Source organism: Felis catus, chromosome F2, assembly GCF_018350175.1.
Source record: "Felis catus isolate Fca126 chromosome F2, F.catus_Fca126_mat1.0, whole genome shotgun sequence".
Lineage (NCBI taxonomy): Eukaryota > Metazoa > Chordata > Mammalia > Carnivora > Felidae > Felis > Felis catus.
The window spans coordinates 57,307,569-57,334,151 of NC_058385.1; the positions used below are offsets into that span (position 1 = coordinate 57,307,569).

Below are 26,583 nucleotides of genomic sequence, written 5' to 3' on the forward strand. Positions count from 1 at the left end.
AGTTTTTAAGTGAAGCTTATAATTTTTTCCCCAAATATTTCCCAAAATATTATTCTGAAAATAAATATGTAGCTATTGATATGTACTAAATGCTTACACATTTAACAACTAAGATCAGATTATGTACCTCTGGGTATAAAGACAACACAATCTGAGACAGATTTCTGTAAAAAACAGTAACTAATCCTTGTCTGAATACGGGAAACTGGAATATACACAAAGCAGGGAGATCAAGACCACACAAAGTATTTTGAAAGTCCCCTTCATTTATTCACTCATTCGTCATTTATGCATTCATATTTTAGTCATGCCAACAATTGTGTGCCAGGTATGTGTTTGTGTGGTATTCGTATTACTTGTACTAATTAAAATTTATTGAATAAACATCTGACTAACATAACATAAACATACCGAATAGCAATTTATTGGGTGTGCCAGGAACTGCATGAAAAGTTTTTGAATTATTTTATATGAGGCTCAGAAAAATCTAGCCATATGTACTATTATTATAGGGGAAAAAAAGAAAGCTAGATGTGTATTTAAATAATTTGCATATGTGGGGTCAAGGCAGACCACCCCGAGATGAGTCTCTTTGGCATAATGCTTATTTTGAATAAATGTTACTTAATAGACTGTGTGTTCAAGGACACTCAGACTCCTCTCTGTCCCCCTGAAAGCAAGAAATAAGTCTCCCACATGAAGAGTACCTTCTCTGTACCAGGAGGTAGAGAGACATCCTTATCACCAGAGATGGTAAATTTACAGCCAAGGAGGCTGTATAAATAACGCTTGTTAATTTACTACCCCGGTCTAAATTCTGTTTAGAATTTCCTACCAACTGAAGCTCCCAAAGTTTTCTTTGTCCTGCCAAATCCTCAGAGATTCATTGTCTCTTTGTAGAAAAAGTATATAAACTACCTGCCTTGATCATTTCTTTAGGTTTCAATTTCATTACTGGGCCTCCTTGCACATGTAATAAAACTTTTTTTTTCCTCCTGTTAATCTGTCTCATGTAAGTGTAATTCTTAGTCCAGTTGGGAAATTAATGGGTAGAGAAGAATTTTCTTTCCCTTTACATCTCAGCCAGCAAGGATTTGAACAGAGGCAATTTGCCTTCCTCACACTTCTCACATGCAAAACACAGAAACATAAAGTAAGCATGTCATAAACTCTATAAAACAAGATATGTTCATGGGGCAGGGGTCTGGAAAAGGGGATGAATTAAGTCCTCAAAGAAGAGAATCTGCTTAATTTGAGCCTTCAAGGATGAGTCAGGTTCATCAGGAGGAAAGAGAGAGATAGGCATAACAATGTTTCCAAAAGAGTAGAAAGTTAGGTTAGCACAATATTTAGCAATGCCAGTATCTTTCTTAGGGAACCAAGAAGTGATGGGACATTAAAGGGAAAAAAAAAAGGGAAGCTATATTATGGAAAGTCAACCACAGGCAATTGAAAAATTATAGACAAAGGATATATATATATATATATATATATATATATATATATATATACACACAAAGAAAAAGATTTTCGTTTAAGTGGCAATTGCATGTAAAGTGGACTAAGGGCAATACATATGGAGTTGATGAGATCATACACTGTTATACAGAGAAGGTATCATCAGACGCTGAGATATGATGGTAATAGAAAGTACTGACTGCAAGAGATATTTAGGAGGTAGACTCAAAAGCATTTATTAATTACATGCAATGAGTGAGCAAGATGAAATCTCAACTGGTCATTGGACCCCTGGCTTGTAATGGATGGATGGTGATTCCACTCCCATAATGGGAAGCACAAAACAGGATGGAATCTTACATAGAAAGATAATAAGATTTGATGCTGAGGCTAAAAGGTTTGTGGAATATCACAAGAAAAAATAGAAAATAGAATCTGGAGATCTTGTCTATATTGGGCATCATTTTCAACACAGACTAATGCTAAAGCTTTAATGCAGGTAGAAGATAAAGGTGAACGGGTAGAGGGAAGAAAATTAAAAGGCGGTTTAAGATGCAACCTTTTGAAAAAAAATAGTTTGATTTAATCAAATCAAGTAGGTATTGACCGATACTCATTATTATATCACTGCATTTTGGCAAAGGCTGGGATGGACTATTTCTGCTTGGGTCATTCTCTCCTTTAACTGTTTAGATTAAGATATCTGTAGCTGGTAAAATAAATAAACACCTAGATTTTAATAGCTTAACAAAATAGTTTATTTCTCACCTGACCAAAATGGCCTTCAAATTGACAAAACTTTAGACAGACTTAAGACTCCAGACGACTCACCTAACTTCCTTCAGTACTTTTCCACTAGCCCACCTCAGCCCTTAAACCATCCCTCAGTGCAACGGAGTTCAATTTCTATTGCAATAGTCTTGAATAAAGTCATACATCCTCCTTGCCTCTAACTCTGGTGAAATATTTCTTTGACACAATCATGTGGCAGTATAATGAGATCACTCTACTAGCAAGATAGTCTTCCCCCCCGACCAAACTCTCATGACACAGGACGAGAAAGGGTTGGCCACTTTCAATGTGTGACTTCCTAGACTGCCTTGCAGGTTATTTCCATTTCAGTTGGCCGGAAAGGAAACAGAGTGTAGAAGACCATTCTGTGTATGCTTTTTATGAACCATGGCCTACACGTTATTTATATTACTTCTGCTTACTCACACGGTCATATCTAACTGCAAAGGAAGCTGTGAGAAGTCCTTCAGCTGGGTAACTGTTTCCCCATCTACAATTCTATATAACGAACAGGGTAACACAGCTTAAAGATGAACAGCTACATATTTCTGCCATACCAACTAAGAGAGACATGTGTTCCAGTTTGGAGTATGTTTTTATATACGTTACTTAATTTGATTCTTTAATAATCTTGTAGCATAAAAATGCTGGTTTCTTTCCTTTGCCAGTTTTGCAGATGAGGAAAAAAGCATGAAACACAACTTCACAAGAAACACAGACCTGGGTAGTGGCAGAGGTGAGATTCGAATTTGAATCTTAAAATTCCAAATAAGGCACTATTTCCAAGATAGATGTATTGGATTCCTTTTTATAAGAGACATTTAATTAAACATATCTTATTCTCTTTAAGGTAGATTTGATGAAGACAAAGATGGATGGTTAGGGGGAAAGAATATTCAACCCAAAGATTTTTTAATACAAATGTGAAATGCTAGCAACACCATTTAAAAAAATGTTTATTTATTTACATTGAGAGAGAGAGAAAGAGGCAGAGAGAGAGGGAGAGAGAGAATCCCAACCAGGCTTTACCTTGTCAGCTCAGAGCCTGATTTGTTTAGTTTCTGCTATATACAAGATATTGTGCCAGGTGCTAAAATTAAAAAACATATTCATGTGATATTTCCTCTACCCTCAAGAGACACACATTCTATAAAGAAGACAGACACAGCTAACATGCAGTACCAAGTACATGCTTAAGCTGGGTAGACAGTCTAGCAACACAGGCAGGGTCAGATAACATCCTAAGGACATTAAATGGAAAGAGTTCTTAAAGGCAATTTTGTCAGAAGTGAATTTAGATTGAAGGAGAAGGAGAAGGAGAAGGAGAAGGAGAAGGAGAAGGAGAAGGAGAAGGAGAAGGAGAAGACGGAGGAAGAGGAGGAGGAGGAAGAGAGGGAGGAGGAGGAGGAGGAGGAGGAGGAGGAGGAGGAGGAGGAGGAGGAGGAGGAGGAGAACAAGAAGAACAAGAAAAAGAAGAAGAACAAGAATAGAAGGTAGGGACAGTTGGACAGAAAGAGCAGAGTTAGGAAGTGAGAAATACTAACGTGTATGAGGGAGAGTCCAATAGTTCTGTGTGTCTGAAGCTTACACTTTTTGGAGGAAGAAGGAGAAGACGTCATGGTTTTATGCAGTGGTTACTCCTTTTGAAGCCTTTCCAAACTTAGTAGTCACCTCGGGAACTTGGTAAATGCATATTTCCAGAATACACTTCTAGTAATTATAGGGTGGGATCCAGAAAGCTCCATTGTGAACGAGATCCTCCCCCCACCCTGTCTTCACAGGCCATTTTGCTGCTGTTAGCCCATAGACCACTGACCAAATCTAAGATATGACTGGTCTGTAGCATCAAGATTCTCCTGGATAATGTCTCTGGTTCCTGAGATAAAGAGGTGTTTTGCATCTGTTAGTGAAATACAGATTGTTGCCTCTAAGCCCCCTTGTCTTTGGCAATAAAAACAGGGCATGCATGACCAATATAAAGTAGGCATAGTTCATTTATCTACTTTTATTTCTCTGAGGTCTGAAGAAAGTCTGTTATAAATAATTTGCGTTGGAGTGCTGACTCATTTCTGTGTTGCTTTAAGTAGAACGGACAAATTCAAAATAGCCAGTATGTTTTAAGACCTGTATGAAAGAGTCAAAAGTGCCTCAGCCTACATTCAGATAAAATTCAGATAATGTTTAGTGTTCCACAGCAGGAGACGCTCTTTCATCTGAGAAGCGGCAGTTAGGTGCTCACAAGGGATTTGTGGATGGCAAGAGATGGCTTTGATCTCAGGGGTTTGGCTATAAGTGAAATTACAAAGTGAGTATTCTAACATTTGGTCTGAGAGATAGCCTTTCTGTGGAGCTGTGCATGATAAAATCTAGATACCACATCCAGGTTATCAAACACTGATGTTTCCATCCTTCTCCCCACCCTACCTGGCTTTAGGGATATAGGTATGGGAAGTAATCACTGACTCTCTTCAACCTCAGAGAGGTTGGGTATTGTTTCAAAGAAAATAATGAGAAACATGTTGGGTCTGAATTTAGGATAAAAAGAGAAACCAGAAACACACAAATTAAAGGGCCAGGGTTACAGAGAAACAGGCACAGCTCTGCACCTTCTTCCATTGCCCCTTTATCCCTTCTCTCAGACTCATCCCCCTCTCCCCCGCCCCAACAGTGGGAGCAAAACCTTGCAGATTGTTAGTACTTCCATTTCCCTAGGGTAGCTCTCCAGGAGGATGGAATTTAATACTACATAAACATGTAATTAAAAGTGGGGTTTATTTTTAGATGTACACACATTCTCTCAATGAGAACCACAAATAAATTCTGATCTATGCCTTGGATTGTCACTCTCATTGCTCCCTCAAAAGAAGTCCCTCCAAAGAGAATGCGATATCTGTGAATGAGAAGGGTTTCCTTTCATTTGAAGCTAATTGAGTTCAAGAGAAAAAACTCTTATACTCAAAGGGAAAGTTCATCAGGCATGTGGATTCAGCCTTTTCTCCCAAAAGTTCTTCAAGGACTTCCATCCCATCCTATTCACTGAAAGAATTCTCTCAGATAACCCATTAGAGAGTAAGAATGAGAATAAGCCATAGTGATGCAGAAAGTTCTCCTCTGAGGGCAAGGAAGTTCTTGCTTGAGCAAACATTTTATGGTGCATTCTGAAATTGATGGAACAAAAACAGAAATGGTCTCTTTCCTTTTTTCCTTTCCTTTCCTTTCTTCTCCTTTCTTCTTTCTTCTCCTTTCCTTTCCTTTCCTTTCCTTTCCTTTCCTTTCCTTTCCCTTCCTTTCCTTTCCCTTCCTTTCCTTTCCCTTCCTTTCCTCCTTCCTTCCTTCCTTCCTTCCTTCCTTCCTTCCTTCCTTCCTTCCTTCCTTCCTTCTTTCCTTCCTTCCTTCCTTCTGCTGCTTTCAAGCATGCACTGGCAAATCTCCATCTCCTTAAAAAAATGTTGGACAGATCCTCTAATATTCTCATCACTTTCTGTATTAAAAAACTTGGTCTAGCCCAATGGAAAATTCTTATCTTATTCTCTCCACCCATCCATCCAAAGTCCATCCTTAAGCAGTGGCCATAGAGGCTTGGAAGATGGGGAGAAGGGTGCTGATGGAGAATCAGAACTTGCTGATTCATTCCTCCATTCACTTCAGCACTTGTAATAGTCTCCCCCCTTGTCTTGACTCCTTCCTCTTCCTTTTAGGTTCTTTTCCTTGTGATGTGTCAGGGCTAGGACAGGACAGATTGTGCTGTCAGTCTTTCCTGGCTATGGCTGTTTTCCTCATTACCCCTGACTGTTCCCTGATGCCTTTATTTGTCAGATGTGGAAAATATTTGTTCTCCATGAGAATAAATGAGTCCTTTGGAAAGACCAAGAGTGGGGAAGGTGGCTTCTCACTGTATAACTGCCTGATATAGGAGGAGCTCAACCTTTTCCAGTAACTTCCTTGCTCCTACCCCTGGCAGTATACCCTATGGTTTCAGGCTGTTGAGTTTCCTACAGTTGGTGGCCAAGCTTGGGTACCTTCTTTAGTATTCATTTAATGCATAGGAAATGCATATCACTGACTTGCCAAATTGTTTGAACTAGACAGCTTTACTTGTCTTCAGTCTGTCAGCTTTCACCAGTTTTCCTCCTCTTATTCAATCAGCACAGAAGACAGATCAGCAAGTACTACATTGTATAATCAGATATCCACCTGGGGATTCTTGTTTCTCATTCTCCCAAGCAACTCCATTCTCTATGAGGGATTCTTCTAAAGCCTTTCCCTTCAACTTGGATTGAGAAGAAAAAGACTAGCATCCTCCTTCCTATAGGGAGATAAATGAAAAACTGAACAACTTTGACTTCAACAGTTTCAGATAGATTGACAGATAGATGGATAGATCTAGATCTTGATCTGCCTTACTTTCTTTTTGCTGCTTATATAAATTGGGAGTGGGGGGCCTGAAGTTATGATTAAGAGAGATGAGTTAGTTAGAACACACTTAATTAGCCATGAAGGGGGTATCTGGACTTCAATTTATTATTATCTTTATGATTTTTTTTTATAGAATGGGTATTGAAACTTTTTTCTCCTTGGTTGAGCATCTAGGTGGCCAATTCCAAAGCTATAGAAAAATTTGCTTCTATACCTTGTTTGCCATACATTTTGCTCCTAATGTTTTTTCTTGTCAGGGAGGCTACAATGGCAATAATATTAAATATTATGAATCTTCACAAGGAAGAGGTGACTTCTCTTTCACTTAGTCTTAACTTGGTGTCTTAATTAAATCAGCAGCTTTGAGCCAATAGCAACTCATCTGACTCTTCCAATGTATTTCATTAAATGTAATCCTCTTTATCTATAAAGCAGTCCAATGAATGTATTACATCCTAATTATATTCAAGAACATGACCATGTAATCCAGAAGGCCAATATTCTATTTCCATTTTTGTTGAGGGGATTGCTTTAGATCAAAGAAGCTATTGTTAGCTAGCTACAGCTCAGAGAGCAAGGGAGACATAATCCAGGTAAAAATGAGGAGAAATGCAGATAGTGTGTATGCATCAGAACCCTTCTGAGTCTCAGTGGAGAAATGACTATGAAGAAATTAATCAGTGAGCATAGGTGAATTGGGCAACAAATCATTTCTACAGAACTGAATAGGAACAAGGGAAGAAGCCCAGTTAGGGACTTATTGTAGCAATTTGGACCAGAGATGATGGTGGCTGGGACCAGGATGTCAGCAGTGGAATAAGAACTAGATGAGTTTTGAATATATTTCAAAGGTACAGCTAACAGATTTTTCTGATGGATTATGTATGGCTGTAATAGAAAGAAAGGAGTCAGAAATTACTCCAAGAAGTTTGGCTTAAATTACTGGAAGAATGGAGTGCTATTAATGATGATGGGGAAAGTCTGTGACAGTAGCAGGTTTGGAGTGACAGGGGGAGATCAGATCAGTTTTGGACAGGTTAAGTTTGAGATGCCTATTAAACATCTACATGGAGATGTTGAGTAGGAAGTTGAATATATGAGTCTGGACTTCAGGGCAAAGAACTAGGCTGGTGATGTAAATTTGAGAGACATCAGCACATAGATATTATTTAAAGTTAGAGACTGGTTGACAGTTACCCATAGAGAGAATGGAAATAGAGAGGGGAAAATATTTAAGACCTAGCTCTGGAACAAACAGAGATCATCAGGATGAGGAGAAACCAGGAAGAGAGACTAAAATGAGCCTGAGTAGTATATTTAATAAAATGAAACTCAAAAAATATATAAATTTTAGATTGTCTAACTTATTTTACCATGAACAGTTAAAAATTATAACTCTAAAATATTAAGAAACATCTGATTTTAAAAAGTAAATGGTTATGTACTTCAGATTTTATAACAAAATAATGAATACATTTTAACCCAACTCTCATTTTTGGTCTGTAAATAAATCCTTCTCATCTTTCAGTCTACCTGAGTTGAGTTCAGTAGCTTTAAAAAATGACATTCACCAATGAATAATAAATCCTCATACTCAGGAACAGTTTCCTTCTATGACTGCAACAAAGATAGGAGACTTAATTTATGTCCAACTGTCTTGATTTTTAAAACAGGAAACTCTAGATGACATAGTGTTCACTGCTTGACACCTAGAAAGAGAACTTTCTTGTTTTATTCTGTCTTATGGCATGGTATCTTTTTCAAGTTCTTTTGGGATTTGTTGGCTGGTTTATTACTGGCAAATACAGAAGCAGGCATTCATAAAGTAGAAATGCGACCCAGAGAATAGCTTGAAAAGATATGCCAAAAACTTGATCGTTCTCCTCTTTTATTTTTTTAAACTCATGCATAATTTCTTATAATTAGATATAATGCATTTACCAACCTTCCAAGGAGATAGAATCTCAACTGAAACTATTAGAACAGGCTGAACTTTCTTGGGGACACAGTAGAGTGGAATGAGTAGGTCTCGTGTTAGTCTAAGGGTTGAATGTGGAGGAGAGGGACTAAATACATGGAAGCAAGGGCATGGGGCTGAGACAGGGAAAATAGGAAGGGAGAGAACTGCTTAGTGATGATAGGACTGTATGTAAGCATGAGACAGAGAGAGATAGGATGATGATGGTGATGATGATTATGAATACAATGACAATGATGATTATGAAGATGATTTTTACATGTAACAGTTACCTTGAATGGGAGGATGGGGGAAGAGACAGCTCAAGAAGGTATTTGGGAAGCTTTCTATTTACTGTACTGCATAAAACTTTCATATCTTAACTCTTAAAGAAAAACAAAGCAAACATGTCTGTTTTTTATTAATGCTTCCTGAATAACTAGGACAGTTCCTGAGTCTCCTTGAATCAAATCATACCACATAATTGAGCCATACCAACAGCTAAACTACTAGAAAAAATATATATAGTGCCAAATGATGAAAGATAATCGTGCTGAGCAGAATATCAATGCAAAGTCAGAAGGAGATTATAGAGACTACTCTAGATTGAAATGACAATCCAGGAGAGACTGCTTAGTTCAGAATAGGGTGTTCCAGCCTAGACTCTGGTTGAGGATCACATTTGAGCAGTGTTACACAAATTCACAAAAAGGAGGTACTCAAAAGACTTTTTCATGATATCACTATCTGGAAAATGGTTCTTAGGTAAGTCCAAAGGACACCCAATTTTTTGAGAAACCAGAGTGCTTTCTCAAAATGGAGAGGTTGGTATATGTCTCCTGACCTGCTCCATTGACCTTGCATCCTCCCAAAGGATTGATTGCTACTGCTGGATCTCAAATTAAAGTGACCTTGGTAATCACTAGTTCAAGCCATTTCCCTCTTGGAAAATGCCTTTTTCTAATGTGCATGAAGGAACTGTCAGGACTAATGGGAACACTGTCATCAGTTGTCAATGATATCATTCTTGTATTATTCATTATTGTTATTATTGATATTAAAAAGAGAAATGCTTATTTGTAACCATGTCTCTATAAAAAATGAGAAATCACACCTCCCTCTTAGGAGGGCAGCATGTTCTATTTAGCCCATCTAATCTGTTTCTGTTATTGCCTTGCTCCTGTAAGCATTTGAGGTTATGATTCCTGATCTATAGCACTGGGTATTAGGTACTATTTGTGAACTCAGATCCATCAAAACCTCCATCTAATGGCAGTCAGCCTCACCACCCTAGAGGACATGAACATCCAAATGAATTTGAGCCGCGTTCAAATGCTGGAACGTCATATGCTGGGTATGTGGTAACCTCATATAAACAGTTAAAAGTAAGACTTCCACTAGGAAAAGGTATGAACAGATGGGAGGATCAGAAGCACCTGTAACAAGTACATGTCAGAGTTGATTTATAGCCAGTTTACCAAGTGAGCATACATTTAAACCCCACTACAAAGAGACTTATGAACCTGGTGAAGCAAATCAAAGCTAAGAAAAAAATAAGTTAATTATGGCTATACTTTAGAAGGATGAACTCAGACTAATAGAGTTTAACCTAAAAATGGTAAAGATAGACAATGAGGAAAGAAGGCCAAATAATGATGCTCAGATCATTTAAGGTATGGAAAATATATGTCTTAGCCTTTTATTTTTTTTTTAATTTTTTTTCAACGTTTATTTATTTTTGGGACAGAGAGAGACAGAGCATGAACGGGGAGGGGCAGAGAGAGAGGGAGACACAGAATCGGAAACAGGCTCCAGGCTCTGAGCCATCAGCCCAGAGCCTGACCGCAGGGCTCGAACTCACGGACCGCGAGATCGTGACCTGAGCCCAAGTCGGATGCCCAACCGACTGCACCACCCAGGCGCCCCTGTCTTAGCCTTTTAGAGCTGGCATTTGGACAGGCAGATTATGGTGGTCAGACTAGTGAGTTTCCCAAAGCCCAACAAAGGAAACCTCTCTGAGTCAAATATTATACCTTGAATTTTGTCTTCTGTATAGCAGTATTCATTATAAGGAACATTCCAGAAACTAGTAATGTGATTTTACTGAGAAAAAGACTCTCCTGCTTGGTATTATGAAGGAAATCTAGTTGCATATTATTCCCTTGAGAAAAACAATTAAGTGAAAGCAACATCTTACCCATACTTCAGAAGATACATTCATACGCACAGGTGAAGAGAGAAATAAACCCAAATACAGTAATAGAGTGCTCCTTTCCCCCATTTGCCAAATTTCCAAGCACCTAGGCTTGTAGAAGAGACTTTGAAGTAAATGTGGTGAGTCTCACAATGCCCTCAGAGGCCCCTGAGAAAAATTCTGATCATATTAGGAGAAAGAAAAAGGGTGTGGAAAGAAGAAAACCCAAGGGAAAAATATTCTAAAGAGAAAACTGAACTTCCTGAGGGCTGAATTTTAGTTAGGAGGCTCACAGGTGCCCAACAGGGGTTTGGGCTGTGCAGAAAAAAAAATGAATATGAGGGCAGAGGGGTCTTGAGGGGACCACAGGGCAAAAAGAGGGAGGGTGTTTATGTAGCTGCTCTGAGGGGAAACTTTGGTGAAGACAGAAGAGGAGGATTTTTAGGAAGCTTTCATGGCATATCGTGAAAATCCCTATGGCAGCCCATTAAAGTAGACCTATGATAATCGTCTACACTATTCATGGGCTGTAGGTAGATCTTTGAAGGAGACACCATGCAGAGACTGGCCCTAGATACAGCCAGTTATATTCAGGCTACAGTCTTAACGTATAAGTGAAGAAGTCATTGATCGTCACTAAACTGAGTTAGGCGAACAGTTTGTAGAATTCAAAGTGATTTTGAACCAATGCTGATTACAATAATTAATGTGTTTTGTTTTCCATTAGCAAAACTGAAAGATCATAAAGCTTTAGAATGTCTGTAATCTCTCCTTCTCATGAGGGAATTTCGTCAACCCATTCTAGAGAAAAGGGTTCAAATTTTCACAAAGATAGCCTAAATCTATCCTTAGTTAATGCATCAGTGGTGAACTTCGGGTCAGTGAATAAAATGTATAACCCAATTCTGTTCCACAATTGTATTTAAGCTCCCTGAAATGAATCCAAGTTCAGCTATGGGATCATAGAACTGCAACAAATTATGATCTCATGTCTCTCTTTCCTCTCACTAATCCCTATTCAAGGACTAGGACTGATAAAACATTTCCTTTCACTTTTTTCAACAATTTTCCAGTTTTAGAGTTGAAGACTGGTTGTCATGGATTACTAATTTGCCAAATGCCTAAACTTCTAGATAATTGCAATAGACGGTGTTGGGGGGCGGGGGGGCGGCAGCGGTAGTGGAGGGAGAGGGCAATCTTTAAAGAGGTTGAAACTCTGGGTTTTATTATCAAAACATTTTATACTGACTTCCTTTGCTCTATAAATTCTGATTGAAACAAGCAACTTCCTTCTTCCTAATTTTAACACATAGCAATCCAAACATTTTAAGCAACTTTCAACAATGCATTTAATTTTGGAATGTTCTGAGAGAATAAAATGTAAAGAATTATTTGCATTTATCAAAACATACACAAGTATGTATTTCACCTATATAAAATATTTAATATGATGACAAAAAAGTTTCAGCTAAAATAGCAAGCATATATAGAAGGCTGCGATCACGCCCCAAAAGATGAATTGCAATAAATAATAAGCAAAACTTCTCTGTCAAAATACAGGTCTAAAGGACAAAGAAGTTGGGCAGAGAGGGCTCCCTGACATAGTTTTTTGCATCAGTGGGAGCGGCTGAGTGGTAGAACCACCACCACGATGAAAACACATTAGGAGAGAAAAAGAATGAGCTTTCCTCGGCTAGTCTCAGGCTTTGGTTGTTCACAGCTAAGTGGAATTGAGGCAAAACTAAAACTAAAGGAAATATTTACAAACCTTAGAGTCTCAGAAATTACACCCACCAGAGTTAGTTATACAGGAGTTGACAGCAGTCTGCTTTATTGGGTGGAAACTGCCTCCCAACATGGCCTGGGATATGGCAGGTAACCTGGCCCAGTGCCAGGGTAAGATCGCTTTCAGCCCACTCTGACTCTACCTCCCCTGTCTCCAACTTGAGTGTTAGTCATGTTCCCACTGTGGGATAAAATCCAGAAACTGGCAAAGTGAGCCAAGTGTCTGTAATTTCACTCATACACACAGAAAAAAAATACTCTCCTTCGGGAATTCCACAAAGCTCTTTTTAGGATGTCACAAGTGCCTCCTGGCCCGTGCCAAATTAGAGTTCAGAATATTTGTTTCACTCGTGTTTAAAGGTTAAATACCATTCATTTTTCACAGTGAAAAATCTCGCTAAAATTGTTCTCTCAAATGAAACAGTGATTCATAAAAAGATTTGTTGGTGTCAAGCTCATTATTTTTACTCCCCGTTCAGCTAGGAAACAAGTAGCTTCTCAACCAACACCCAAGTGAGGCAGATGAGGCTCTAACCAGACTCAACAGTTACCCAGAGGTGGTCTCTGTTTCTGTCCACGGGCCTGTATACAACTCCTAGGGCAGAGAAGGGAGAGGCTCTGATCATATCACCTCTGAACTAAAGTGGCTTCCCTCTGGCCACAGGATAATTTTAATCCATCCAGGATTGTTTGCAAAGCCTGGCATGCTTGGCACCCCTCTTATTATCATCAAACCCTGAGCCTCTATCCTCCACTCCAGTACATGCCACTCAGTGGCATTCCTTCGGCCTGAACCCATTTTTTTCTTCCATCTCCTACTTTTCCTTCAAATACTAGTGTAGGCTTTTCTGACCGATTCCTCAAGTTTGGATCAGCAACTGTTCAAGAATGAATGTGCTCAAGGGCAAAGTATAATGGGAAAAAATGAACATTACTTTCTGTTTTTCTTTTTTTATTTCAGCCTTTTATTGGGCAATCCTGTCATGTTGTTTGAAAACACAATAGCACAATCATAACCATCGCGAAGGTAGCCCCGACTAAACTCATAACCTTTGAGGTTTGGAAAAGAACCATGAAGTCATCTAGTTCAGTCCCTAATATTACAAATGAGAAAGTGATTAGAAGAGGAAGGCGGTGCTAATTGAAGGGGCTAAGAGGAAAGCATAATTGCGTGGTCTGGAGTAGTTCATCACGAGACATTATGAAAATGTTCAACTCAATGAATGGCAGCATTTGTAGGTAATGGCTGTATTAGTCAATGAAGTCTGTTATACTTCTGGAAATTATACATTAAATATTCTCAATTTAACAGCCAGAAATTGAAAAAGAAAAAAATAAAGTTTCATTGTCAGTTTGGACACACGTAAGAAGAAAAATTGGGAGAGCAAGAAAACGAAGTAATTATTTAAAAATCATCACCTAATCATTACATGGTGATCTGCAAAAAAGTGTTTCCTGACTCTAGTTTATCTGTTCCTTAGTAAAAGTTCTTCTATATCGTTTTTTAAAAATATTTATTTATTTCTGAGAGTGTGAGCGGGGGAGGGGGAGGGGGAGGGGGAGAGAGAGAGAGAGAGAGAGAGAGAGAGAGAGAGAGAGAGAATTCCAAGCAGACTGCACTCTCAGCACAGAACTGGACACGGGGCTTGATCTCACAACTGTGAGATCATGATCTGAGCTGACATCAAGAGTCGGACACTCAATGGACTGAGCCACCCAGGTGTCCCCTTCTACATCTTTTTAAATAAAACAGATATGTAACCTTTGGTACTGGAGTGGAAGGAGAAAAGAAGAATGTTAATCCCAATGTGACAATTCTAAATGAAGCTCCACACCTCATATACACAACCTATAGATTCTAAATCGACACACTATAGGGGTGCCTAGATGGCTCAGTCAGTTAAGCATCCGACTTTGGCCTAGGTCATGATCTTGTGGTTTGTGAGTTCCAGCGCCGTGACGGGCTCTGTGCTGACAGCTGGGAGCCTGGAGCCTGCTTCAGATTCTGTGTCTTCTTCTCTCTCTGCTCCTCCCCTGCTCATGCTCTGTCTCTCTGTCTCTCAAAAATATATAAATGTAAAAAAAAAAATTTTTAAGAAATAATTTGACACACTATACTTGGTATATTTTATTTTTAAGTAGGATCATCCTTCCTTCTCGTCAATATAATTAGTGACTTTAGATAAGTGTATATATTCAAAGATGTTAACTTTCAAACGTTGCATACACACACGCATACATTACGCACATACATTCCTCTGAATTTTCTTGACTATATGTTATTGAGTAAATCAAAATTGAAAAAAAAATGTTTAGTGAACTATGCTGACAAAAAGTACACATTTTAAATAATGGCTGCTTTAGCATAAATTTATTTATTGCAAATAATAATTGTTAACACATTTTTGAAGATTCAATATCAATACCATAAATAGTTAAAATACCAAGAAAAAAGATGACTAGAAACTAGAAAGTGTACTAAACTGTAACTCTGAAGTACACTAAAGAGAATTTGCACATGCAACCAATATTTACCATTTATTAATGTATACCTTTTATTAAGAGTTCTTTTTAAAGGGGACTTTTTAAAAGGTTTCTAAGCAATTATTTTAACATGAAAAACTAGAAGTGTAATTTGTTTAACACATATACCTAATGTATATATGCACATATGGTTAAATACAGTTTCCAGTTCACAATGATGATGGTATAATAGAAGAAGATAGGATTCAGTAGGAAGAGAGGGAAAGATTAGGGCCTGAGGTCCCTGGTTGGGGAAAAACACCTATTTTGTAACAATGTTGGGAGTATCTGACCACAGCAAACCCCCCCCCAGGCCTAAGGTTCTTCTTAAGAACATAACAGACCCCACCTACTTCCTCTCGGGTTTCTCTCAGGAATTTGACAAAAGACCAAAGTATGGCCATAGACCACCCCTCATACAATGGAAACGAGCCAATCAGCAATGGACAACCCAGCACCTAGAGCTATCAAGTCAATAAGGTAGAACCTGAGGAGGAACAAGGGGGAAGGAGGGAGTGGGTGCTGACCAGAACCTTCTACAACAGGGACTCTTGCCTATAGTCACAGGCATTCACTTTCTAATGTTCTCTCTCTATAAAGAGAGCTTTTCTACTCTTCTTCCTTTCTGATCTTACATTCTAAGGAATTTTGGCCTGCTGCTCATTTTGTGTTCACCTCTTCATTCTTCAAAGTGGCGAGACAACGAGTCCCGGGTATTGTGGTAAAAAATCCTTCAACAATGGGGTTATAATTTTCACTGACCATTGCACTTACCTCCACATCTTGGAATTGGTCCACTCCACATTACTTTTCCATCCATAAGAATACACGTAATTGTCTCTGTTCCCTGGGTTTTAATAAATCCTTCTTCACAAATAACTGAAATTGAACTTCCTAATTGAAAGTTGTCCCCAAACCGCCGTGCGTTGATTGGTATTCCAGGATCAGGACATTCATTATGCCCAAATGCTGGAGAAGAGGAAACAAACAAAAACACACAAACAAGCAGTATGAGAGGGACCCTTGTGTATGTGGAGTGAGAAAAACTGACTTTTGAAAAGATTATGTTTATTTCTAGATAAGCCTTTATTTTTTAAAAAAAGAAAAAAAAAATGAGAGCCTCTCCTTTGACCCTGTTTGCCTGTGATGTATATCCATGATGTAAATAGGTATGATTGTTTTAAAATATGAATTATAATCTAAGATTACATTTCAAAACAGAATTGTTTCTGCTTACTTCTGGAGATCACTGGGGTTTACGGTATGTAAAATTTTCTGTATAAACTGGTCAGAATTCCAATTATTGTGAATACAAAGCACATTGACCACATCTCACTGTAAACTTTCGTGATGTTACTCCTTGGAATGGAGAAATAGTCTTGTGAGGCTATAGTGAAATGTTCCAATCTGGTATGAAAGTCTTAAAATTTCTTTCTAATTTTCCATTTGTCATCTATTTTCTGCCATCTAGGAAAAGGGAAGGGAGCTAACTCTTATAATTACTATGTTGTAGCCACTCTTATAAGGATCTTTGGAAATGTCATTATGTCATTTAACATTTAGAACTTTAAAGAGTAATGTGAGATTCAGCAACAGATAAGTATTTGCCTCAGGTCAGAGAGATAGGATTGAAATATATCTCTTTGTACGGCTTCTAATTTTTTTCTCAACAACATATTGTATCTTGGGTTATTTGTTTCATGTCGGAAGAGAATGTGAGTTCTTTAAATTTTTTTTTTAATCTTTATTTATTTTTGAGAGAGAGAGAGAGAGACAGAGTGCAAGTGGGGGAGGAACAGAGAGAGGGAGACACAGAATCTGAAGCAGGCTCCAGGCTCTGAGCTGTCAGCACAGAGCCCAACACGGGGCTGGAACTCACAAACTGTGAGATCATGACCTGAGCTGACGTCCGATGCTTAACCTACTGAGCCACCCAGGCGCCCCAAGAGAATGTGAGTTCTTGCATTCAGGGCCACTTTATTTTATTTTGTGTCTCCCAGGATATATTTAGGCAAGTCTTAGCAAGTCAGCAGCAGTGTAGGGACAATATGCTTACATATTAATATGCTTGAATTTCTGAACATTATAGATTAAATGAGCCCTCCAAATTTCTCATTTCATTCATCTGTATGACTAAACATGCACCATAAATGTTTAAATTAGCACAATACAAATGGAAGAACATTTAAAACAGCAAAATCTAAATGTGTAAAAAATAGTTTGTGAGGTATTTACATTATTATATTCATGCTACATAAGTACATGCAGTTATTTCAAATTTTCTCATTAATCATTGCTTTGATATTGTTCATAAATTATATAATTTTGATTTACCATTCTCCTCATTTTTAAGTTAAATGGTATGGAAGAATATTAAGGTAAATTCTAAAATATAGACAATATATTTTTGTAGATGCATTTATTTCTAATTATTGGTTTTTGCTGTGATTCTAAAAAACCCAAAAACCATAAAAAGAGGTTAGAGTGGAAGAGAGCCAAAGCATAAGAGACTGTTAAAAACTGAGAACAAACTGAGGGTTGATGGAGGGTGGGAGGGAGGGGAGGGTAGGTGATGGGTATTGAGGAGGGTACCTTTTGGGATGAGCACTGGGTGTTGTATGGAAACCAATTTGACAATAAACTTCATATATTGAAAAATAAATAAATAAGTAAAATAGAAAAACTAAAAAAACAAAAAACAAAACAAAACAAAACAAAAAACCCGCAATTGATTAAGCCTCGTTGTTCCTATATATAATGCCTGATAAGTTTTTTTTCAGAAAAAAAATAACTTCAGTAGAAAACATTAAATATAATAATTTTCATATGATCAATTAAATTATTTACTAGAGACACAGAACAAGAAACAAGGAGGCATATTTCCATAATTCCCTGAAGGTATCATAAACATTAAAGTTAAAAATAATGTGCCTTGAAGACAAAATAAAAATTATAAATAGATAGATAAGCATGTGTGTGTGTGTGTATACACACACACACACACACACACACACACACACACACATATATATATACATATGAAATATTTTTAAAAGGACTTTCAGATAAAGCAACTCTTTTATACAGCAGTCTGTATGACACATGTCACAGCTAATTTAACTTTAATGATATACAATTACATGTTGACAATTTCACCACTAGTGACACTTGGAAAAGGCAATAACTGCTTTCTGTTACTAATTGCCAAAACTCAGCACTGATTGTCAGGGTTAGGGATGTGATTCTTTTTTTTTTTTTTTTGAATGTTTATTTATTTTTGAGAGAGAGACAGAGGAAAAGAGTGAAACAGGGAAGGGCAGAGAGAGAGGGAGACACAGAATCCAAAGCAGGCTCCAGGCTCTGAGCTGTCAGCACAGAGCCTGACGCGGCCTGAACTCATGAACAGTGAGATCATGACCTGAGCCAAAGTTGGAGGTTTAACCGACTGAGCCACCCAGGCACCCCTGGATGCAATTCTTTTTTATAGAACAGGAAACTAGATCCTATTGTCATATGTCACAAATATTAACAAATATTAACTCATCAAGTTGGTCAATATGTGCCAGAGTGTGGTACCTTCAAGGGAGGGGGAAGAAAAAAAAAAAAACAAGAAAAATCAGTAGTGTTCTATTCTTTAGGAAAACATTTGCAAACAGAAGCAAAGTATGTGAGTATATTAACCTACTATGATATATTCTCCTTCATGTGATTCATCTTTTTGCTATATTTTTGGCATTTTTTTTCCAAAAAAAATACAAAGAATGTGAGTGACAGACAATAGGTAAATAACCTCAAAGAAATATCAAAATATAGCAACATAGTAAACACAATTAAATAAGATGTTAAGGTAGTAGTTCAAAAGGCAAGTAAGCAATGACAGCTAATGTTTATTGAGCATTTACTATGCGTCATCTACTCCCTGCCAAATTATTTGTCTGCATCACCTAATTTATTCCTTATAGAAACCAAAGATGGTTTACTGATGAGGACACTGAGGCTCAATTTTAAACCTAAAAATGGGGCAAAGCCAACATGTGAAGTTGTGTAGTTTCACTGTAGAGAGGATGCTCTTAATCTCTAAGGTATTTCTTCCCCATGGTGGCAGGTCAGTGGTCTACTGCTCCTATGTTAATGATTTTCTCTTCTGTAATGTTTCTTGTGAATTTCAGCCTTGTGAATTTCATCTTTAGAATTGTAACTCTGTGTTGTCATTATTGGTTTAAGGTTCCCTATTGGTTTATGAATATTTTGAAAGAAAGATTTATTTCCCTTATATGTTTGCACACCAATAATGGAGCAAAGTATATGATACACTTTAGGTTTGATCTTATGCTTATAAGATTTAATAGAATAAACTAATATATTGGCTGACATCATAATATTTGAAACATATTTCCTTAATATCAGGCTTCTCACAAACCAAGAGAAATGACACAACAGGGAGTAAAATATGGTTGGAAATGAAGAATTATTCCTGGTACATTATATATATATATAGAGAGAGAGAGAGGGAGAACTTGTTCAAGTTTATATATATATATATACACACACACACACACACACACACACATACACACACACACACACACACACACACACACACACACAACATTGTTTAAGTTTCCTTGTCTATGGAACCAGAGAGCTGGTTTACATGATTCCTTTCTAGCTCTACTTGGTAGAAATACATTATATGGAAAAGATAAACTTACTGTTATAAGTGATGTTGAAGCCACGTCCTGACATTGAGTGGTCAGCTTGAAATTCCAATCGCAGTATATGACTATTACTAGTCAGATGGGAGGGCACCTCGGCCCCAGTAAAGGTTCCAAGAATCGGGGAGTCTGGAGAGTCACCATCTTTAACCGCAAGGAAGTCAAACTGAGATTCCAGATCAAAGTCATTAAAAGAAAGATGTATCCGACTCCCTGGATCAGAGATTATGGTCCAGATGCAGTTTAAATTATTTCCATACCCTTCTGGGTAATCAGGAGAAAGCACTGTTCCCATTGGTGCAGTAAAGTTAGACAGGCAAGGAACTGTTAAAATTATAAAATACAATAAATGTTCAAAAGTAATATTTCACCTTATTTTGCCACATTGTACAACTATGATAACCAATTAGTAGCTTGAAAAAAATAAGATTAAACAATGTAAATCATCTTATAAAACAGAGAAAAAAAGGTTACTATTTTCACATATTAGAAAAGGCAACTATTACTTTGGATAACCGTGTGCTTAAATATGCACAAAAATATCATAGGAGTAATAAAGGCAATTTATTTAGACATCTATCATATTTATGTTAGAATGCTGTTCAAGGTTTTTGTTTCTTTGCATACGAAAGAAGACTGGTGAGGCACCTGGGTAGCTCAGTCGGTTAAGCAAGGGACTCTGGATTGATTTCTGCTTCAGGTCATGATCTCACCCTGGGGGGATTGAGCCCCACGCAGCCTCTGTGCTGAGGTGCTGATTGTAGAGCCTTCTTGAGATTCTCTCCCTCTTCCTCTGCCTTGTCTTTCTCCTTCCCTCTCTCTCTCTCTTTCTCAATTAAAAAAAATGGTGAAATATATACAGATTTCCATACAAAGCAATAATGCTCATCAAATGATTGAAGACAAAAAATATTATGCGGATATTAACAGAACTGGGATGTTGTAGCACAGACAAAACGTGGACGAGGGTGGTGACTAGGTGAGTTTCAATCCTACCATTGCCATGGGAAGCTCTAAGAGTTTACAACACAGACAAGGAGACAAAGGAGACAAACTAACTTTTATAAACATCCACCACTAGTGGCTAATGCTGGAAAAACAACTAAACTCACACCTTTCTAAGATGAAGTCTCTCACTGCCCCTGCTCCATCCCTCTCCAGTTTTCTTTTAACTTTTCAAAACATCTAAGCTAAAGTATCACACAGAACATTTAGAAAGTTGAAAAAAGATAAAAAACAGAAAAGTAAATGGTCTTAGTGCATAGCGGAAATCATAAAGGAATGATGTATTGTCTTCGGGTGCTTTTTATTACATAATTTAAACAAAATCAAACTCATCTAATTTTGCACCAAATTTTATTTACAAAGAGTATGAACCTTAGGCCTGAAAATAGTTTGATAAATTTCTGTCTAGAAAAGTTGTATTAACTTTTACTGAAATATAACTCATACTGAAATATAATTAATACGTTAGAGAGTACAAAACCTCCACCAGCATAAAATATTATGACTATTTGACCTTTCTTAATTGATAGGGACAATGATATCTCATATTATGAATTTGCCCTTCTTTGCCTACTAGTAAATATGAAGATTCCTCCATTTTCTCTTTTTTGGGAATTATAGGCTCATGAAATCTGATATTTAAGACTATGAACTCTTAGTTTATAATATTCATTCAATATTACAATTCATATAGTATTCCTACATTATTCTCTTAATAATTTTAGCATAATTTGTTTTAATTTGAGTTAAAAATAATAATTTCTTTATATTGCATTTAAGTTCAGATCTTTTATTAACATTCAGAAATTAGACCAATATCTACCTATCTACAGAAATATAAAGACAAAAATATACCTATACCTACATATATGTATAAAATATGTAAAATAACAATAGGGATTATATATATGTGTGTGTGTATATATATATGTGTATATATGTGTGTATATATATGTATATAAATATATATATATATATAATCAGTTACTTATTATACATGTATAATTATTTATCATTTTAAATAAATACTTTCTAACCTAAGCTTGCCTCGTCTGTACGGGACCGATGTTAAAACCAGGTCTTGGAAACTGATAGCCACTGGGCTGGATCCAGACTGCAAATGTGTTTGATACAATTTTTTCTTATGCCTGTACAAAAATTTGAAGTCACATTTTAAAATCAATCTATTTCACGTTGAGGCTGAAAAATGTGGAGTTCTAGCTTCTTTGAAAAAGTGAACGCACTACAGTTGCCTACCACTTCCATAATGGGGACACATGTACCTAGTCCTGTGCCCTTTTCAAACTTTTACCTGCCTGCATCCAGGAATCTTCTGATTCTATAACCCTTGATCTAAATGTAGGCTCAGCAAACGTGTTCTGTAAAGGGACAGATAGTAAATCCTTTGGCTTTATAAGCCACATGGTCTATTTTGCAACTACTTAAGTCTGCCACTATAGCAGGAGTCAACTCTTAACTCTTCCTATAGCAAGGAAAGCAGCCATGTGCAACAGGTAAACCAAAGTACACAGTTACGTTCCAGTAAAACTTTGTTTCCAAACGAGGCTTCAGGCTAGATTTGTCACACAGTCCTTAGTTTGCTAGTCTCTGATCTAAATGATGCCCATTTGGGACAAGGGATGACCAAAATCTGTCATGCTGATCTCCTTTGTCAGATAAATAGGCCAATGCCAATATAATACTCTAAACCCTTAATTGTATTAGATGCAGTTGTTACTGTAATTTCCTTTGACTCAGTGTTATATTTCTGTGAGTACCATATTAATTTTACGGTAGTAACTTAATATTGTTAGATGTATCTTTATGTACTTTAGTACATAGGCACTTTTTCTTTTAAAAAAGTCTCATGTCTATTCTATTGTTGCCTGTTTTTTTACCTAGCTGTGTATCAGCACATTACATCAGTTCTCAAAGAAATTATGTTAGGATTTTTACTGAAATTTCAAGGCAACTTCTATATAATTCACATATTTAATATAATGCCCTCTCATTCTGTAACATGCATCTATCTCTTTTTTTTTCCATAAACTCTCCTTTTCTGAATAAGCTTGTAATTTTCTGTGAGTTATTTGGAATTATGTAAGAATTATTTCTACATATTTTATAATTTTATTTTTCTGACTAAATTAACTTTCAATTACATTTTCAAATTAGATATTGTTGGTATACAGGAAACTATTCATTATTACATATTTATCATATATCAAGTTTTAGGACTTTATTCTTTTTAAAAATAGTAAAAAATGTCTTCTCTAGAATTTCAAGAGTTTAATTTGTTTTAGTCAGCATTATTTTAAATATTTTATTGACTGTATTTTAGCATCTCTTAAATGACTTAAAATAGTTTTATTTTTTATTTTCTTTTAAATTTTTTAATGTTTATTTTTTAGAGAGAGAGAGAGAGAGCATGAGCAGGGGAGGAGCAGAGACAGAGGGAGACACAGAATTTAAAGCAAGCTCCTGGCTCTGAGCTATCAGCACAGAGCCAGACACAGGGCTCAAACCCATGAATCGTGAGATCATGACCCAAGCCGAAGTCGGATGCTTAACCAACTGAGCCACCCAGATGCCCCAAATAGTTTTATTTTTGGTGTGATACACTACATTACTAGATTCTCCATATTACACAAACATTGTCTCCAGGGAAGAATACCTAGAACTAAAGGTCTTTAAGTGAAATCTTTTGAAGAATTGCTAAGTTTTCCATAATGCTAACGAAATCCAATCAAATTCTCCTAATATATTGTCTTCTTTCACAGAAGGAACTTCGCAAGGTGATCTTGGTTAGGGATGAACACTGACATTAAAGGAGAGGGATCTATTGAGGAGGTCTATGCTCTCTTCCTCTCCTACATTCCCTAACGAGCAAGCAAAACATATTTTAATTAGGGAAATTTCTGGAACATTCAAAAAATACCCACTTTGCTAAAACATCAGATTAGGTATCATTGCAATATGTATCCAGACACTATACTGAGAGATAGTATTGCTTGCTTATTTTCTATTTTCTTTTTCTTTTCTTTCTTTTTACTTGTTTGTTTTGTTTTGTTTTTGTTTTTGAAGAGAGAGAGAGAGAGAGAGAGAGAGAGAGAGAGAGCGCTTGCATGAGTAGGGCAGAGGTGCAGAGGGGAAGAGAGAGAGAATCTTAAGTAGGCTCCACATTCAGTGCAGAGCCCAACACGGGGGTCAAGACCTGAGCCGAAATCCAGAGCCAGACACTCAACCAAATGAACTACCCAGGCACCCCTATTATTTTTAACTATGCAAAATATATATTAGATGACCTGTAGTCTCTTTAAAAGTTCCGTTACTTCTTTAAAAATGTTAAATAACTTCAGAATGCTACATAAGAAACATTTTTTTTTATTTTCATGAGTATTGGCTTTCTACGTTACCATTGAATAGTGAATAGTCAAAACCAAAAAGCAAAATTTTCCATATTGCACCCATATCTGGGAAGTTGCATTTGTTGGTATTTAACTGAAACTAAAAGTATATCAATAGATAATACAAATTATATTTTTGTTGTAGTTACATTGGAATGTTTTCATGTATTTAAACAAATACATTCTTTTAATCCAACCATACTGTATATCATAAACATTAATGGAGTTTTTTTCTGTGCAATATAAATAAACAGCACATAAGTATGCGTTAGTGTGAGCATCTACAAGTAAAAATAAGTTCATGCATTATACATAGAATATAAGCTTTAAATATTTTAAGTGTTTCTGATTGAAAATAAGCATATACTATCTTGTTAAAATAAATAAATGAATCTACTAGAATTAGCTCAGATGTATAATTTCCATAAGAGGTATCCTATCTATAAAGTATAAAGTGCCATCAATAAAATTCTATAAGAACAGATGTAATATATATTTTGCAATTACCAAGTGAACTATGTTAACTTTATTTAAATCTTTAATGAAATTTATAATTTGGCATAAGCACACTTGTTAAAGATAGTATCACAAAGTGCTACTCATTCAAAAATAATTACACGGTTCCAGCTCTTTGCAATTAATTACAAAAGCAATTATATGCAAGGACAGGGTAACATATGCTATCAGAAAGCAAAGCATTTGGTACTCACAGATACAGATGGGTATGTTTGCAGACCATTGGTTATTCTCTTGACAAACAATGGATTTCTCTCCAATTAATTCAAACCCAAACTGGCACTCGAACCTTAAAACATCACGATTAGAAAATCCATCTCCTTCTCTAATTCCATATAAGGGTGTACCAGGATCACCACAACTTTCTTTTTCAATTTCTGCAAAAATAGAAGATTAAAGTTTTAGGCATATGATATCCGCATAACCAGTTTAGTAGATGTACACTCTCTATATCTGAGATATTTCAGGAAAAAAAAGATTAATACATTTTCCAAATTTAATTTTTTTCTTTTGCTACTCTTCTTTTAAATTTTTTAAATGTTTATTACTTTTGAGAATGAGAGAGAGAGAGAGAGAGAGAGTGCACAAGCAGGGGAAGGGCAGAGAGAGAGGGGGAGACACAGAATCTGAAGCAAGCTTAGGCTCTGAGATGCCAGCACAGAGACTGATGTGAGGTTTGAACCCACAGACCATGAGATCATGACCGGATCCAAAGTCAGACACAATCAACTGAGCCTCCCAGGTGCCCCTCTTTTGCTATTCCTGTGAACACAATTTGATGACATGACCTTTAGGGAACAATTAACGTAGTTCTCTCATTTTGTAGATGGGAAAACTGAGGTCATCAGAGCACAGGCCAGTGTTTGTGCCCAACAGCACAATTATGACAAGATTTAAATTTTTGTCTGCACTACATATATGCACACACATATATACACATGTATGTATTTCCCCCAAATACTGAAAATATTTCTTATCTGTACATGATGCAGTGAATCCTTACATCATGACCAGGATGTGAGGTAATGTCTGCCTCAGTGCTCCTACAGCTCTCAGTGAATGCCTTTCCCCTAGGAGCAGCCATTTTCCCTGACACTTGTTGGTTTAATTATTTCCCCTACTAGACCCCCCGAAAAAAACTCCTTAGGACAGGTATCAATTTTGTATTCCAAATTACCCAGATACGTTCCTCCAGAAATGTTTTTTATATGCATGAAAATGAAGAAGGTTGGTTAAAATTCTCTTGAAAGCACATGAAAGCACTCTCTTAACTTGTATTCAAAGAGGCTCCAAATGTCTGGGGTCTTCACGTGAAGCTATGAATGTCAGTGGTAAATTACTGTGATGGTTGTTTAGGTTTTTAACTCACATGAAATCACATTAATACAGTTCTCAAAACTACAGCAAAAAAATTAAAATTACACTTAAAAGGTAAAAGTTGGAGATAAAGTTATGGCCTCTATTCTGATATTCCACCAAGCATACATTGTTGGTTCTGCAATTTACCAGCACCAATTTAGTGTGTATCTTTCCGATTCTTTCCCCATGTATGTATGTTATAATTATACATAGAAACACATAATATGGAATATTATAAACATCTATATTTATATGAATATAAAAATCTTACCTACAACTCTATAGTATTGTTTACGTATATATGATACTTTATGTGGTAGTATGCTGTCAAAGGTATTCTATAACTTGCTCTTACTTTAACCAAACAATAATTTTGGATTAACTTTTGAACACCCTTATATTTTTAGCAGAAACCACATATGGGTACAATGATTCCTTTAATACACTGGATTTGAT

The 26,583-nt window shown here is 36.7% G+C and overlaps 1 protein-coding gene across 7 annotated transcripts in view; it reads right to left on the reverse strand.

Moving 5' to 3' along the window:
• The window catches only part of CSMD3 (CUB and Sushi multiple domains 3), a 1,245,869-nt gene that overhangs the window by 425,015 nt on the left and 794,271 nt on the right, over positions 1-26,583 (reverse strand). For all 7 annotated transcript variants that reach the window (XM_045049906.1, XM_019823045.3, XM_019823042.3 and 4 more), the window contains 3 exons: positions 24,963-25,145; positions 19,838-20,164; positions 15,900-16,094 (listed from right to left, as the gene is read on the reverse strand). In XM_045049906.1, coding sequence (XP_044905841.1) covers positions 15,900-16,094; positions 19,838-20,164; positions 24,963-25,145 — 705 coding nt within the window. The remainder of the gene's footprint in view (positions 1-15,899; positions 16,095-19,837; positions 20,165-24,962; positions 25,146-26,583) is intronic.